Source organism: Girardinichthys multiradiatus, chromosome 5 (assembly GCF_021462225.1).
Source record: "Girardinichthys multiradiatus isolate DD_20200921_A chromosome 5, DD_fGirMul_XY1, whole genome shotgun sequence".
NCBI classification, from domain to species: domain Eukaryota; kingdom Metazoa; phylum Chordata; class Actinopteri; order Cyprinodontiformes; family Goodeidae; genus Girardinichthys; species Girardinichthys multiradiatus.
Window position 1 is genome coordinate 19,880,556 of NC_061798.1, and position 17,600 is coordinate 19,898,155.

General features: G+C 39.7%; 1 protein-coding gene across 1 annotated transcript in view; it reads right to left on the bottom strand.

The window, feature by feature from the left end:
* cxxc4 (CXXC finger 4) overlaps nucleotides 1–13,356 on the bottom strand; it is a 41,058-nt gene extending 27,702 nt beyond the window's left edge. The window contains exons 1-2 of the mRNA XM_047364602.1: nucleotides 12,942–13,356; nucleotides 8,191–9,129 (exon numbers count right to left, since the gene is read on the bottom strand). Of these exons, the coding sequence (XP_047220558.1) occupies nucleotides 8,191–9,015 (825 nt within the window). The 5' untranslated portion in view covers nucleotides 9,016–9,129; nucleotides 12,942–13,356. The remainder of the gene's footprint in view (nucleotides 1–8,190; nucleotides 9,130–12,941) is intronic.
* Nucleotides 13,357–17,600: the final 4,244 nt, after the last annotated feature.

Below are 17,600 nucleotides of genomic sequence, written 5' to 3' on the forward strand. Positions count from 1 at the left end.
TGCAGAGGAAGATGTGTATAATTAAGCTTTTCTGCATTGTTGTTCAGATGGCAAAATCACATTGTCTTGACAGGAGCTTACCATTGCCCTTTAGGCTGAGATGTGTGGCCTTGTTCACCCTCTTCTTTATTTTTTTTCCACACTCCTCCAGACCTCTGTGACCAAATTAATTTTCAAATTTTAAGCTTGAATAAATTCAGTAAGTTAGAGATCCGTGGATCTTAAGACCACATGTCCCTCAGAGTTTTTCCTTCCCATTTTTTTTTATTTATTCTTCACCCCCTCTCCTTACCCCACAGAGATTGACTTGGAACGGCCAGTGTTATCTCCAGAGAGGCAAAGGTTGGTAGGGGGAAGGGGGGTGAAGGCCACAGATTTGTCCTTATCTATTCTGAGCACACCTAAAACAAATTAGACCTGGCTGCCGCTGCTTATTTGGCTCCCCCACTCTCATTAAGGGACTGAAATCCAGGCTATTTTCCTCGAGGTCCTGCCTCTGTACCATTTTGGGGTCTTGTCTTTTATCGCTACAGCAAAGGTTTCCAGACAGACCTGCAGCCTTTTCATCTCAACCATTTCATGTAGTCAAACCGACTCTGCACAAATACTGTGACTTGGAGAATGGGCAGCCCTCCTCCCTATGCTGAGATGCTGATTTCCTACACATCATTTGAGGCTGGCCTTTGACATTTGTCAACTGAAAGAGCAATGTGTTCTGCCTCATATTGCTCTCTCTGCATCCTCATGCTGCATGCAGATCAAGCTGTCTTTAGATGTTGGTTCATGTATTTTACTCTTTCTTTGCAATGAAAACTGATGTCTTTAAACTCAATATCATACTGTATTGCATAGTGCCACATTGTATGCGATACTATGTGACAGTATTTTAGAATTTGACAAATAAATAGAAATCCACAGTGAAATGAATTGTATGTTTTTTTGATATGTTTCTTTGTGTATTTTGGACTTTTTCTTAAGGTAATCTTTGCCAGGTCATGTTTGGAAATGATAACTGATTCTCAAACATTTCACCTGGTCGTAGCTTTTTTTGTAAGAATTTCTGATTCCTGTCTTGCTTATCCAGTACAGAAGTAGTTATAGTGTAAGAAACAACATTGAACCTAACACTAGCACATGGCCACATCCTGTAATGCTCAGTAAATAACAGGCTACAAAACTTTGTTGGGACCATTCAGCCATGGATTTCGACACCAAAACTCCGCTACATACTTTCCTGGAACTTTTAAAAATAAAGTGCATTAACCTTCTTCCGGCACAGCCAGAAAAGGGGGATAACTGCGGACTTCCTGCGGCGCCATTACCCAAATAAAAGCCCCCACCTTTCCACTAGTCTTCCTCTTCCACGCAGCCTTCCAGAGGTACCGGATAGGAGAGGAAAGCGTGCTGATGTCTTTTGCTGGCAAAAAGACATAAATTCAACTGGATCCAAAGCCATACGATCATCGATCATATGCAAAGTTAAGTAAAATGAAATACTGTCTGTGTATTCGGTATTTTCATTCATGAACGGGGAACTTAAGGTGTAAGAGTTGCTTACATTTTCTCTTCGAGGCCCCACAGAAGCAAAACTGTTCGAGAGAGAGAGAGACCCCGGCCAGGACGCAGTCTCTCAGCCTGAAGGAAGACGGTAGAGACCGCAGCGAACAACGTTCGTTCTTCATCCACAGCTGGAGGTTAGCGGGAAGCTAACCTTTTGTTCACAGAGCGAACGCAGAGGTTCCGCTTGTTTGACTGTGGACGTTTCGTCGAACTTCATCGCCCTTGGACAACATATCCTCGCTACGGTCAGATGTTAGGTTTGGGCAGATTAACAGATAGGTTTAGGATGAAATGATCTAAACGTTTTCATGTTATGAAGTTTTGTTTTGTGGAACCTGGCGATCTTTAGCGCTAGTAGGCTAGCTACGGCACGCGCCGGTTCTGTGTTCTTTGTATGTTTTAAAGCTAAGATAAACTTTATTTAAAGGGTGGTTTTAACCAGAACATTGCTCATAACGCGCCGTCCGCGCTTATGCATTTTAACCCTGGTATGTTAAAGGTATGTGTTGATTCTGGTGCTAAGCTATCTTCTAGCTTAGCACTTTAGATAGCTTCTTTGTTAGCCCAACGGCCAGCCGGTAAGAACACGTGTGCTAGCATTAAGGCTAGTCAACAGAAAGGTTGTTGGTTTTCAAGCTAGTGAATAATAGTCCCTGAACATCATTTGCTAGAGTTGATAACTAAGTAAACACCATTAAGCCCCATTTCTCCAGAAAGATTTGGCTCTTTTCTAAAATACTCAATAATATTTCTTCAAATATTATTTTAATAAATAAAGGCAGTTAATTAGACACCGTTGAGAATTAGTCATCCAGGGGGTTGGTTTTATTCGGCAGATCATTATTTAAAACATTATTTTATTAAAATAATATTTTACCTGATCTTGCATTGTGAATGGTTGTCTAAACATTTGCTGATTATTGCCTAAGTTGGTTCCAAGACTAACTTAACTTCATTTCCAGATTCTTCAAGATAATCCTTGGTTCTCAAACATAAACATTGCTTGGTAATGTTGCATCACTCCTTTTGGTCATGATTTCTAATCATCTTTAATCAACTTGTTTATATTGTACATAGCCCATTAGTCTTCATTATTCTTTAATTCTGCTTGGTAGTTTAGTTGGATTGTTTTAGCATAGTAAAGAGTTTGTTGTTTGAAATATGTTTGACTTTGAGTTGACTTATTTTTGTTAATAAATTCTTGTATTTTAAGAAATTGTGTGAATTTATTCCATGTGTGTGCAGAGTTTATGCTGTTCAATAATGCCAGAGCTCGTCTCACACCTTTCTATTCTGTCCTAATACCATCGCCTTAATGGGGCTGGTATTCACAGGACAATCCTTAACAGACCGAAATATTATTTGATAAAATATTAAAATATTAATATTAAAATATTAATATTAAATATTGAATAATATTCTCAGATTCATATTTACAACAACTTGTAGAAAAAATTGTAAAAATGGTAAATAGATTGTGGTTTAGAAACAGATAATCAGACCCACAGCATGTTAGCATGTTTTTCTTCCCATAAAGCCATGCAAACTGCATTTTTACCTGACCAAGTTATAGTTCTCTTTTTTTGTAAATCATATCTGTTTGCGTCTGACAAATTAAAAGTTAGTTTGTGGTAAATAGGTTAAGCAGCAAACAAAGGGAAAGTCTCCTCCTGCACTCACATGAGCATAGCATTTGAATGTTAATGTGGGACCTTTGAGCCATCTGAGCCCGAGCTATGCAAAGCTAACTGCTCAGGAAATGTTAGGTTAGATGAGATTCATCTGCCAGACTAATCCATCCCAGAGCCTGAGAGCAGCAGCAGGAGCGGCAGCAGCGAGACGTAGCAGGATCTGCCTCAGAACGGCATAGCGGTGACACGGGGCAATTCTCTAGGGCCTTGCATTAGCGCGGTAAATTAAAGGGGGTATTAGATTAAATTGGCTCTCCGATTTCAGGGGTGTGAGTAAAATTCTGATTTGCATTTTCCACCGCTGCTTAAGATATAATTAGTTCAGGGTGATTCCCATGTGGAAAACATTGACAGGCAAATCTAACTGGTTGCCGGTAGCTTATCGTCTCTTGCAAGGCAAAAAGGTACACTCAGCTCATGTTTGTGTATTACTGAGTGTGTGTACCTCTGCCTGTGCAAGGGAAAAACAGGTGCAGGACAGTACACATACTGTTTGTGAGTGTTGTAAATTTTGCATCTGAGGTTACTACAGCACCTGGTTCCTCAAAATTTTTCAACCAGATTGCAATGACAGGAATATACAAGATAATGTACTTTGTAAATATACACATAACAACTCTTTTACATTTAATCATGTAACAACAAAAACATTCTTAGTATTTTTCTGTGATAGACCAACACAAAGTAGTTGTGAAGTGGAAGCAGAATTATGGATCATGTTCTTCTATTTTCTCTTACAAATAGAAAACTGAAAAGTGTGGTACATATTTGTATTCAGTATTTGCATGTTATTTAATCAAACACTGTAGCTCTGGCTGTATGTGTAGGGCTGTAGTCCTGCAGAAAGGTGAACCTCTGCCCCAGCCTCAAATATTTTGCAGCCTCTAACAGGTATTCTTCCAGAATTGACCTGTATTTAGCACCATCCATCTTCCCATCTACTACCTTTTAAAGAAAAGCATCCCCACCACATGATTCTGCCATCAACATGTTTCATAATAGGCATGGTGTGTTCAAGGTGATGTGTAGTGTTAGTTTTCCAGGTAGACAGCCATGTCTTGGTAGGTTTGCAGCTGTGTCATACTTTTTTTATTTTTAGATCACTGATTGAACAGCGCTAGATGTTCAAAGCTTAGGACATTGTTTTATAACAACCTGCTTTGAACTTCTCCATTCCTGACCTGTCTGCTGTACTCTTTGGTCTTAATGATGCTGTTTGTTCACTAATGTTCTCTAACAAAGCTATAAATCCATACGAATGGAGTCTATGTATAAATAGACCGACCTCTGAAGGCAACTTTTTACCATGGATTTTATTTAGCAGTATCAAAGTAATGAGGGATTAGTACAATTGAATGACATAGTTTTCAGATTTCTCCTTGTAAGTAATCTTTGAAACAATGTATCCTTTTCACCTCTCAATTATGTGCTACTCTGTGTCCATCTATCACATAAAACCCAATAAAATACATTGCAATTTATGGCTGTAAAGGGACACAAGCTTCGGGAGGTATGAATACTTTTGCAAGGCACTATTTATGCATTAATTTAAGGTACATGGAAAAATCCTTCAAAGCTAAAGCATGAGCTTCACTCCTCTGACACCTTTTGACTCAAAAGCATTTCCGTAGCCAAAGCCACACCTGTAATTACAAACGAAAAGCCAAAAATAAGAATTACTGGCGGAAAAGTCCAGCCTATGATTTACTAAAGAAGGTGAAGAGGCTTTTAAAAGCAAGTGTGGTTTGTTTAGAGGCTTCACACCCTTGGTAATTCCCCCCTTCTTTGCAAATAGATGTTTTCCAAAAGCGAGTCTCCCCACGGATAATAAACGTAAATCCAGCTTCCTGCGCACTTGTTTCAGGGCACCTGTTCAAACATGAAACGGACACATCTGGAGCATACACATCCAGTCCACGCTAAACTAGGAGCAGAACTTTTTCCTCGTTGTCCAAAAGGCACATATCAGTTAAGCCCAGTCTATCCCTTGGTGTAGGAGAGGCATTCAAAACTTGGACATTTTCCTGGGTTCATGCGAAAGGGTTTATTTTACAAGGTTTTTTTAGGCTTGCATTTTTGATTTCTTTGAAAAAGTGAGACCTTCAGATCTGTTATTGCCTTAACCACGTTTCTTTTGTCAAATGGAATAAAATTTTGTTCACACAGAAAGACTTCGTGAAATTTGTTTCAAAAGTCAATATATTTTCAAGTACATTTGAACTGCTAACTGCACCAACAGCCTTTGTTTTCAGTGAGGACATTTTCTATGACTAAACTGTAAACAGTAACAAACATTATAAGCCATTAAAGTACATACAGGCACTTCATCTGAACCCATTTCTATGCATATATTTGATTAAATAAATAAAATGTAGCCTTGACGATGTGATGACAAACCTCTCTTCACAGTGAATAACACAAAGCTAAGTTTAAGTGACCAAAGTGAGAGCAAGCAGACAAAATTCAGCCTCTGAGTTTAAGTTTTAGAACAAAACGAAAAAGAAATTTTACTACCCCAATGAAACATTTTTTTTTTTAATTGGGGACATTATGGATGAAATGCTGTCAAACAACGATAAAAAATAGAGAATTTCCATGTAATGATAGACATTTAAGAGTAAGCTTGCAATGCCCAGGAGCTCTCTTAGTTTAAAAGGGCCCTTTGAGGTGGAAGGAAAAAGGGATATATGCTTAGAATATTTGCCCAATCTGAATGTAATAAAAACTCAGAAAAAATATGTCACATTTGATTTTTACTGAGTACTAAGTAGCATAAAGCTCAGTAGAATAAATATTCAATCATCTGCATGCAATAAAAGTATATCTTCTTACAGTAGACACTCTGCACACCACAAATCATGTGAAACAACTATAGCTTATGTTTGGCCAATCTCAGAATCTAGATTAAGAAAAGTTGGAAAAAATAAATAGATACTTTTCAAAAAAGTGAGCAACAAGCTTGGCCCCCTAATAAACTTAATGTTTCATAGTTAATAGCCGTGCATGAAAATAAAACTGAATCACTCAGTATGAGTCTCTCTCTGCTGTTGTTTTATTAATCAAACCAGTTCCAGTGCTAAACTGGTGCAAGTGCTCGCTTAGCACCAGTTTTTTCTGTCCACCTCCGTAGGTTCTGGCTCTGGCACCAATGAAGTGGTGCTATCACAGCAGAGTCTCATCTGGGCCAGAGGAAAAAACTGCTTTTTTCAGGAGCCAGAGGTGGGCTCAAGGAAACAAAGAACCAACCAGCATTATGCCCCTTTGGCTAATTAAGGACATATAACTCTAAAACACAGAGCTTCAAAATTATCACATGAGCTCACATGGTCTTTTACATTTTCTCAGTTTTTACATCAAAGGTCAGGGACTTTAGTTGCACATAGCTCTCCTTACAGCCACTATTTTCTGCTAAGTCAATCCACACTACTTCCAAATCAATTTTGAAAAGAATTTGCCACCTTTTAATATCATCAGATCATTAATCCTGCTGTAAATGATGAATTCACCTCTGGTCTCCAGTACTCCTGGTACTGAGATCATAAGTGGGATTGTGAGACAAAAAAGATTTGAGTAGGTAAACTGCTTTGGTGCACTGAACATTTCAGAATATACATTATAATCAGGAGGATCTTTGATATTTGGATATTTGCTGGATCTTTATATGATGTAACAATATAACACCGAGTTGGTTATGTGGCTGCGAAAAACCAAACTAGTTTTTTTTTTTTGTAGGACCAGTTCAGCACTGGCATTTGTAACAGTAATCTAATGAAAAATATAGGAAGTGGACATGATCAGAATGTCCTTTTAGCTGCAATTTCCGCCTACATTGAATCTTCATTAAATACACTGATCATTGGAAACGAGTCAAAAGAGTAACTTAATATTACAGTAGTCAAAAAACATCTTAGAAAACCACATTGAAGATGGTAAGAAACAAGTAATCAAGTACGATTTTGACAAACTAATGTCTTGAATTCAGTTTTAACAAATTAATCCATAAATTCTGTTTTTCCAAAAGTAGATTAGGTAACACTTTATGATTAACCCACTTTTCCTCTCTGTGTAATCACTTAATTAATGATCAAATTATCTCAGCCTCAGGTTGCATCTGTTGGAAACACATACATCCAGGCTCCTGCAGGCGTCCGTGTGAGTCTGAGGGCAAAGAGAAGCATATTTACGGCTGAAGATTCATATTTGGCCTTTGCACTTGACGCCCAAATGTCAACTAGAAAATAAATCAGCTTAAATGAACCTGTTTGCCTTCGTAGCCTTCTTGATATGCATCTGCCCCAGACTGATCCACACACACTCAGTCTGCATACTATGTACTCACACTTCAATCAGTTCATTCATAATGTGTGGAAGGGGATCAGTTTATGGGATTAATTCACCCCCACCACACCACCCGTCCCCCACACCGCCCACACACACTCACACAACACTTTGGGGGCAGGGGAGGGGCGGCGTTTTGAAAAACGCCATCAGCAGCTCCACCATCACTCTCACCATCTTTTGGTGGTCAGTGGCTGAGGCTTTGTGGGATATTGATTCTCCCCATCCAGAGACAGCTTCCATAATTGGTTAAAATGACCGGGTGCAGAGAGAGATGGCTCTCTGCTGAAAACCATTTCCCAGCCCCGCTTGGAACGGAGCCAAGCTCAGGGCTGTTCGGATGCGTTCCAGCCCCAGCCTGACTGGCAGCAATTAGGGGTGTCTGAGCCAAGCTCAGCTTGCGCTCCGCACAAACACCCCTAATTACTGCCAATTAGACTAGGCGGGTAGGCAGATTTGAGAAAGCAGGGGGATATTCAGGCATGGGTGGGCATGGAAACAATTTTCAAGGGCTTAGAACGTGACTGGATGAAAAGGTTAATGCTTTGGAGTGCGAGGGGGATAATAACAAAAGAAGGGGAAGCAGAGCCTCCATTCTCACCTCCAGCGATGAGCCCGGCTTCTTCTTCAACTCCTCGCATTTCCTAAATTTGCAGATCTGGTGGCCTGTTTTGCGGTTCCGACAACTGCTGCAAACACCACAGTTGATTAGCCGCCTGCAGGGTGCACACACCCCACACCTTTTCCTTTTCTTCTTCGCTGGGTTTCCACTGGATGCTGAGGAATTATTCTGTGGGCAGTCTGCCAGATTGGCAATTTGAAACGCACTGTCTGTAACGGCTGCTGAGGCTGCGGGGGAGTGAAGGGCTGTCATGACGATGACCCCGGGAGGTAATGAGATGCCCCCTAAAGCCGGAATAGCGGAAAAAGTTCCAACGCGTTCTGGGAGATTCATTATCTCTGCTTCAGCAGCGCCGCATTTCAGCTTGTTCATGCATTCTCCTGCTAAAGGTCTGCAGTGTTCGGGGGATAAGGTAGAGAGGAAATTATTATTTGCCATTTGCAGCGTCTCTGGCGGCACGCCAGGCTTCCCCGGCCTCTGGGAGTCATTTCTATGCATGCTGGTCCTATTAGGGTTTATTGCCGCTGATTTCCTTCCCCAGAGCATGGCGTTATCACAGTTCCAAGGGGACATACCAATTCTGGCACTGGGAAAAATGGGCGTCGTGATACGGGCAATTTTTGCAGTCTGCGGAAATGCGCCATTCGTTTTGTAAAAGTTTGCAAAAGACCTGTACCTTTCCATTTCTGCATTATAATCCAAGAGTTGACTTAATCCACCATCCTGGAGATTATCCTTCTGCAAAAGTGGGACGTCTGCACTCTGTCCGTTTTCAATGCAAAGTGCATTGTTTATGTTTGACATGGCTGGGGAGTGCTTGTCAGTGTTCAAGGGGAGAGCGTGAGGGTGTACGGGCCTTTGTCGAGCTGGAGCTGGTTAGGAACAATGAGTAACCATCCTGATGTGTCTGCTTCAGCGCTAAAAAGCAGGAAAAGAAGGAGAAATAACAGTTACATGCACAGAAAAACAGTAAATGATCTCATTCAAATTCAGCTTGAACATCTCAACTTCAAGTTTCTCTAAAGATAGCAGTTAAACATGTGAAAAACTCTGACATGTTTTTACGTTTTGACACTATTAAAACAGTACAAACGGACCTGCATCTAGTGACAGTGACAAGATAGATGGGACAAACCAACCCAGTCTTATCATAATGCTGAAAAGTATTTGCATGTTTCAGGAAAAAGGAAGACTTTCAACACTTTTAGATCTAGAGAACAAATGCATAAAACATAAGGACGTTCATATAAATACACAGATATATTTTTGCATCTGATACAGAATCTCACCGTTTTGAAACATCAGAAGGGATCCCCGTTTGTATTTGGAATATAAAACAACAGTAGCAACAATCTTAAAATAATTTGCATGGATTTCTATAATACTTCAAATTATCTTCTACAGGACACAGTGAGGAACATTGTGAGCTATGGTGCCGTGAATATATCGATTGCATCTGCACAGGCGGCAATAGCTGCAAGACCCTCACGAGCACCTGGCATTCATTCATGGCCACTATTATAGTGACAGTCCTCAATGATAGCCAGCAGTGGATTTAACAACCAGATCATGGACCAGACCAACTACAGTGTCAGCTGCCTCAGGATAGGCCTCCTGAATGTGTGTGCGTGGGAAGGGGGTTGGGGTGGGTTGGGGGTCCATTTCCTTTCTCTGCCTCTCCAACCAGCCTGTCTGTATTTGGTTTCCACAGATAAAAGCCCATTAGACACATCTCTCACTACTTCCATTACCGTTTTCTGGGCTTTCTCTTTTAATTGCTGATCCATTGCTGGAACGGTGAAGCATTTCAAATCGTATCCATGTGTTTGAAAATGAGCAAAATATAAATGTGTACTCAAAGCTGAGATCGATCCTCACTAAAGATGCCCCAAGAATCGGTGAGTGACCGGTATCGGTTGATTTTATGCTTGAGCAGCCCTGATTATAAATGAGCTCTAACAATAACACCCTTCAGCGTGGCGTTGTTTGTGAGTTGAGAAGTCTCAGTTAGCTTCTTTTCAATATCATTGCTGTGTTTAAAATTAAGTCAGAAGAAGCACAAGAAATGCTAGAAGCTTCTAAAAAGGAAGCTCTGTTTTCTACGAAGACATATTGGTTATTCATCCATGAAGCCACTTAACTAAAACCGAGGGTGAAATATGTTGGCAGATAACAGGAAGGTTGACTATATTGCAGAAAAGCAACTCTGTTTTAGCCTTTGGAACAGAACAGTTCTATTAGTTGCTGGACACACTGCATAAGGAATTGTTGGCAGCATTTTGGGAAAACTCACAGTTAAGGTAAGCCTCGACACACAATTTGCTAACAGTTAGTCCTGCTCATTACTCTACTTGTACATATATAAGACACAGTAGGTATTAAAACATTTTCCTCTGGAATCATTTTGTCTTTGTATTGAAATAGTAGTGAAACATGTTTAGCTACAGATCTGTGTGACACGATCATTGCCCTCTATCACACACACAGTGTCATGTCACCTCTGGTTCTAATTTAAATAATGATTGTTCATGACAGAAAGGGTTCTTAGAGCTTATTTATAGTTACAACAAATGAATAAATAATCTAATAACCTTTCTGACAGAAAATCTGAGCTTTTACAACATATTCCCATTTGTGATGCAACTGTCCGGGTTTTCTTTAAGGTCTAATACACAAACACACACATTTACAGTTGACCCAGGAGTCATGCTTGATAGTGTCAGATTCTGGGCCAGAGTATCAGGATGCTTCAGAATGGTTTCCTTCATATCTATACGACCAATACTTTTCTGTCCAATGCATTTTGGTGAAACTCAGGGTTCTATCTGGTGGACCTCTTTCTTTTTGATGTGCATGCTTACTCTTTGGCACCTTTTCTGATGACTACTACGTAATTGACATTCAGTCATACATTGCTTTTAAGTCTTGTGATGTTTTTTGTTTTTTTTTGCTGCAGGTTTGACATAAGTGCTTGGACTATGAAAAAAGTTCGATGGTTGAAATTTTTCTCCAGCATACTTATGATAAAACTGTACCTCTGGTAATAGAAACTCTTGGTCCTTTTGCTCCTTTTCTACATATTTAATCAAGAATCATGGGGTTTACTTTCACTTAAGTTTTACTTTAGATGTTTATGTCACGTCTTTGGTTCACTCATGCTTTAATATTTAATATGGAAAGGTTGAATTTTACACAGTCTGTGTTGGAAATTGCTAATTATGTGTTTATTTCATAAAAACGTAATTATTGTGACTCATTATACACCTGCCTGATAAAAAGCATCCTTGGAGCTTCTACAGATTCTTCAAACTAAGTCAAATAAGTTTTCACATTTAGCTCTAAGCCCAGGTACACTGCCTCCCCATTCACTTACATCGCAGGATCCTAGTTCTTATTTTTTGAGCTCTAAATGGACCAGTACCGACATACATATCAGAACCCTTAATGACCCATGCTTCTGTTACAAGAGCTTGGTGGTTGTGCTGTTATGAAAACTAAAGGCCACAGACCTTTTTCAGCAATAGCCACAAGACAAGTTTATAAATCTTTAATTGCTTTTGTTCAACCAATTGTAATTACTGATATTTAATGTTTGTATTTATTTTTTATGTCTTATAAGGTGCTATTTAAAATTGGTTTCACTTATACATTAAAGCATATGTCCCTAATCATTAACTGATTTTATTAACCTCAAAACAACAGTGAATGCTGTTGGTTGATGCATTGTTAGGACCGAAAATTGTGGGAATTCTCAGTTTTGATTAATTATGTGGACGGTACAAAATTGAATCTTTTTGCATTTGTTCTACTGAACACCAAACAGAGCTGATCAAGATAAAATTGTCTGAGCTTTGCTGTTTGTGAGCAAAAATTGTTTTCTTTTATTGTAAACATTTTGTGGTGATGGCAGTACAAATTTTTATTAATCCGGAAAGCAGAAAAATATATATTTCCTGAATGTTATTTATAGTTTACTGTATTGGCAAGTCAGAATTTAAAAAATCATTGATGGGAAATCAGCCACAAAATCCCTGATTGGTGCATTTTTAATCCTTATGGGTGGCATTATTCAAGTGCATCCTTCCTAAAACAGCTCAAAGAGAGTAAACAACTTCCATATAACCCCACAGTCTTCACATGGCCACAAAAGCAACACATTTTTTTTCCTCTGAAATTGAAAGTTACTGCACACAAAATGTGACACCAGAGTGCTGTGAGCAATCTCTTCCACATTTTCAGGTTCACTGTCGACCATGCCACCCGTAAACAAAACCTCCCTGGCTTAATGATCAGCACCTCCTCGGGGTCATTATTACTTAATCAATTCACCCCTGGAGCGAAATACGCAGCCCAAAGGCAATCAAGTCACGGATATTGATTTTTTCCGCCTGTAAACAAAGTTTCCAGAGACAGAAATGTTCAATACTTTGAGCTGGATGGAGATAGACAAAAAGAAAGAGAGAAAGGGGGCAGGAGAAGGAAGAGGGAGAGACAGCAAAGAGTGAAGATAGAAAATTAGAGAGGACAGAAGTAGGTAGACATTTAGATCAAAGGTCAAAACGTCGAAAAAATAAAAATAAAGGAGAGTGGCGCAACAGTAAATAGGTGAAAATCCCCATAGAAATGAGTGCAATAGGAGCAGAAAGAGGGCAGTAAAACGCGCCCAGGTGCCATAAGCGAAAGGAAACCGAGAAAAAGACAGAGAAAGAGAGAGAGAGAGCATCACCTACCGGGTTCCCGTTGAGACAAGACTCCCAAGATGCTACCAGCCCGCCACCGTGTTACCGCACATCACTGCGAGGCGATATGTGGAGAGAGGCAGTTGGGGATTTAATGCAAAGATGCGAGAAAAGACGCACAGACGAGCCGTCTGAGGGCAGCAGAGCCACCGCGTCTCTCTCCGTCTCTGTTCAGCGCGTACGTTCAGGTCGCTCAAAACAAAAGGAGCATTTTTCTCGCCTGTCCTGCCAAACTAGGAAAACAGGTTGAAAAGTGCATCAATAAGCCAAAAAGAGAGGGAAAAATCTAGATCGCAGCGGTGGATGTATATATATATATATGTATATTTATATTTATATATATATATATATATATATAGGTGCTTCCTCTCCTCTTGTATTGTGCGTCTGCCTGCTCTCTGCTCGGTCCGTGTCTCCTGTCGCTGTGTGTGGCTGATTGGTGCTGAGGTGAGGAAGCAGGGATGTGGACACCTACTGATCATTGGCTGGAAATTACTATAGAAACACAGGGGAGGAGGGAGGATGGGAGAGGGAGGGATGTGGCTCAGAGGGGCGCACCGAGAGAGGAGTATCTGCTCTGCGCTTTGACACAAACATTTCTAACATATTTGTTTCATGGCGGGACCTTTAGCGAGGAGGAGGAAACGGGGTGTCAGTTTTGCCAGACGCGCCCTTTAATAAGGTCTGGTGGAGGGGAAAAAACTTGTCAAATTAATTTAAATGGAGCTGAGCTGTGATTAAGATAAAATGCCTCCGTCGGGTAGTTGCTCCCTCCCTCCTTCCTATCTCCGTCCAGCGACAGCCATAATTACTGGGTCCTCCGGAATCCAGCGCGTTATAAATCCCGCCTGCCGGTCACCCATGCCTTCAGATCAGCTCCAGCTGACAACCGGGGCTCCTCCTGCAACATTTATTCCTAGAATCCCCCGTTTTAAGAGTTTGTACTTTCCTTCATGTTGATGCTTATTAGTTTACGTTTAATCATATGAGAGGATGGATTTTTCTTACTCAGCACTTACCCTGAGTTTTAGTGGGTGGTTCAGGAATAAAATTAAAGAAAACATTGGCATCGACTGTGGGAATTGCTTGGTTGACCAATTAATTATTCACACACTGAAAATGACTTTGTTCTAATTTTTTATGTTGATTTAAGGCTGTTTAAATATTTCTGCATTTGAATACAACTTTAAAGCAACTTAAAAACAACTTATTTAATGCTCAGATACAGCTATGCTGTATATCATGAAAGTCTTACAAAAGTACTCACACCCATGCAAGTATTTACCTGCCTGAAATATTTGCTTATTCTTCTTTGCAAAACAGGTTGAACTCAGTCAGGCTGGATGAAAAGCTTTTGTAAAGGTCAATTAGGTCAATTGATATTCGTATATCATACATGTCCCGGTCTGAATAAGAATGTAATTCACTGCCTGACTCTGGAAATCTGTTCACTTATGCACAAATGAACAGCATCTAATTATTATGACAGTTTCATTTTAAAGTTAGGAGGCAGAATATCTACCACATATTTAAAGTTATCAAGAGTCAGAGGGGAAGGAAGAAAGTGCCACATGTAGCCTTAGCTGCCTTAGCATAATCAGCGTTTCTCCTCCAAATACGGCTGGTCAAGCTGACGCCAACAAGCACAGATTTGGTCTCAGCTGTCCAAAGCATTGTCTCTCAGTCCTTTTCTAAATAATTTACTTGTTCACTGACCAATATAATATGAGTTTATATGTGTTCCTTCAATTCCAGAAGTTAAAAGATTTAAATCTATTAGAGCAGAGTGTTTTATCAGGGATGCACTTGGTTATTGTGGTCCCAACTACCTTCAGATCATTAACAAACTCATCAAATGCAGCTATGAGCTGATCCCTTACTTTTATCTTGATGTTCCTCCTTCCATGAGGCAAGTTTGTTCTCAGTGGTCCAGACTAAGGGCAAATAATGATCAACAGTTCGTGCAGCCCACACCAGCCATTAGTAAAACTCTGTGTTGTGCCGCTGATGTCCTTTGACAGCTCTTTATGTGTCATGTTTTGTTTGTAATTGACTTAAAAACAATAAACAGCGGAAAAGATTTAAAAGTCTTATTATACACTAAGTAATACAGAAAATGAATAATGTCTCTTGGACACTCCACAGGTTGAAGTTAAGATCTCTGGTCTTGCAGATGGGGAAACAGAAGATCTCATGAGAGACTTAATGTAGGAAATCGAGGTGGGTTTTGCCGAGATCCATGTTTTCTTTTTTGCAGGTCTGGACAATGGTTATCAGGTGAGTAGTGGTAAGTAGTGGTGCTGATGATACAAGGGTGGAGGTTGGACAGGTAGGTATGTGCAGTAAGTAAAGGCTGAATAGGTATCTTAGCTCTATTTTATAGCTACTTTGTTTGTCACAATATGAGCAGGGCACAGATCCAGGTAATTTCTACTGCCCTCATCTGCTAGGGTAGCAGCATCAGAACCAGGGACTTAACAAAGCTCAACAAGCTGATAAAAAAGGCTGGTTCTGTTCTGGAGACTCTTCTGGTACCTCTGGAGATCATTGTGCAAAGAAGGATTCTTCATAAAATGAAGAACATTATGGATAACCCCGAGGATCCTCTTCATGAGACTGTTGTACAACAATAGTTGTACAACAGTCCTCTTCAGTCAGAGGCTTCTTAAGATCTGCTGTAAGACAGACCGCTACAGTAGATCCTTCCTGTCCACAGCCATCAGCATCTACAATGGCTCTTTTACAACCTGTATAATATGAGCTACAACAAGATTTAATTTGCCTTTGGGATTAATTAAGTATTTTTGTATACCGAATTGAGTTCAATTGAATTGAATTGTAAGTATGTCCGATAATTAGGATAGCATCTGCTCTCACACAGGAGCCAGCTTGACAAGAAACCAGTAATTGAGCAGAATGCTTAAGTGTCAACAGGGAAAGCTCCCAACTGAGTTCAAAGTAACTAGATCAGACAGAAAACATAGGGAATTAGTTTCAAGAATACTTCTTTAGAAAGGGTTTCACTAGGGGGCTTAAACTTACCACGACCATAACAGACAACGAGGCAAATGGTCGAGAAGAATGCAGAATAAGTCTCAACTGTACCAAAGGTGTGGCCGCACCCATCATGTAAACTACTGCAGAAAGGAAAAAGAGAGACACCAAAACAAACACAAAATGCAAACCTTGTGAAGATTGTGGCTGAAGCTGTCATTATTCACAGTGAAAAGAGTCCTGTACAATCATGGACTTAAGGTTGCTCAGAGAGGAAGAAGCCATTACTCCAAAGGGAACCTAAAACGTTAGACTATAGTTTGCAAATTTACTTAGGGACAAAGACCTTAATTTCTGAAGTCATGTCCTGTGGCCTGATGAAACTAAAATCAAAGTATTTGGCCATAATGATTATTGTTTGAAAAACAAAACACTATTTAGACTGTTAGGGAAGGCAGCGACGGCATCATATCATGTTGGTGTTTTGCTGCAGGAGGGACTGGTGCACTTCACAAAATAAATGGCATCATGAGAAAACAGTGTTATGTAAAAATATTGTCTCAACATCTCCAGACATAATTTTTCTCAACTTTTGTGTCATAGTGTGCAAGTTTCCAATTTTACACCCCACACCTCAAACCCATGTCCAGCATCACTTATAACACTGAGAATAACAGCTCATCTGACCCAAAGTAAGGCAGTGTTTCCTGTTCTATCTTTGGCAGTTCCAGTGTTTAAAGCTGACAGATTAAACCCTTTTTCTACTTAGAATAATATACACTATATTGCCAAAAGTATTTGTTTGTTTGTCTACTTTAACATGTACATGAACTTTGATGACATCCTATTCTTAATCTATAAGGTCCAATTTGTTGATGGACTCACTGTTGCTAGCAATAGAAACTTTAAACTATTCTGTAAGCATCTTCCACAAGGTTTAGGAGTGTGTTCATAGTTAGATGAGAAAACCAGAATTGCAGCCTCTGCTTTAGTTCATCCCAAAGGTGTTGGCGAAGGTTGAGTCCAGTAAAGTTTCTCCACACCTGCATCCATGGAAGTGATTGTAACATCAGAATTCATTGATTTGGTGGTGTGACCCAATGCTTTTGGCAGTATAGTGTAGGTACTAAAGCTCAGAATTAAGCCACCAAACTATTTTATTTAAACTCCTGAGAGACTGCTAAATTCTTTATAAATCTTCAGTTTAGCCAATATTTTTAACCTCCAACCCCCGGTCATGAAACTTCTCCTTTTTAATGGTAGTGTTTAGACTAGAATTATTGTAGTACTTTTTGTCCTTTAGATTGTTTCTACTTCTTTTTACTTATTAAATTTTGTGTAAACAGATCTTAATTGTGATAATAGTATATTTTGTGGTTGAGCACATTAATTACCAGTTACTTGCACATTTTCCCATTTCAGTTGAAGAGTAATCCTTTTTATTGTTGATCCTAAATAAACCGTAATCCTGACAAATTTTGTGATAATGATCGCTCAATGGGAAGAAAATATTTCATCCTTCAGACTGATTTTTGAGAGATTATGGGATTCATTTATTTAGAAATATTAATATAGGTTAACCTAGCCTACTCATGCAACACACCCAACCTACTTCAACCTACTCAGGAGCTCTCTACGTTTCTTGCTGCAGCCCAT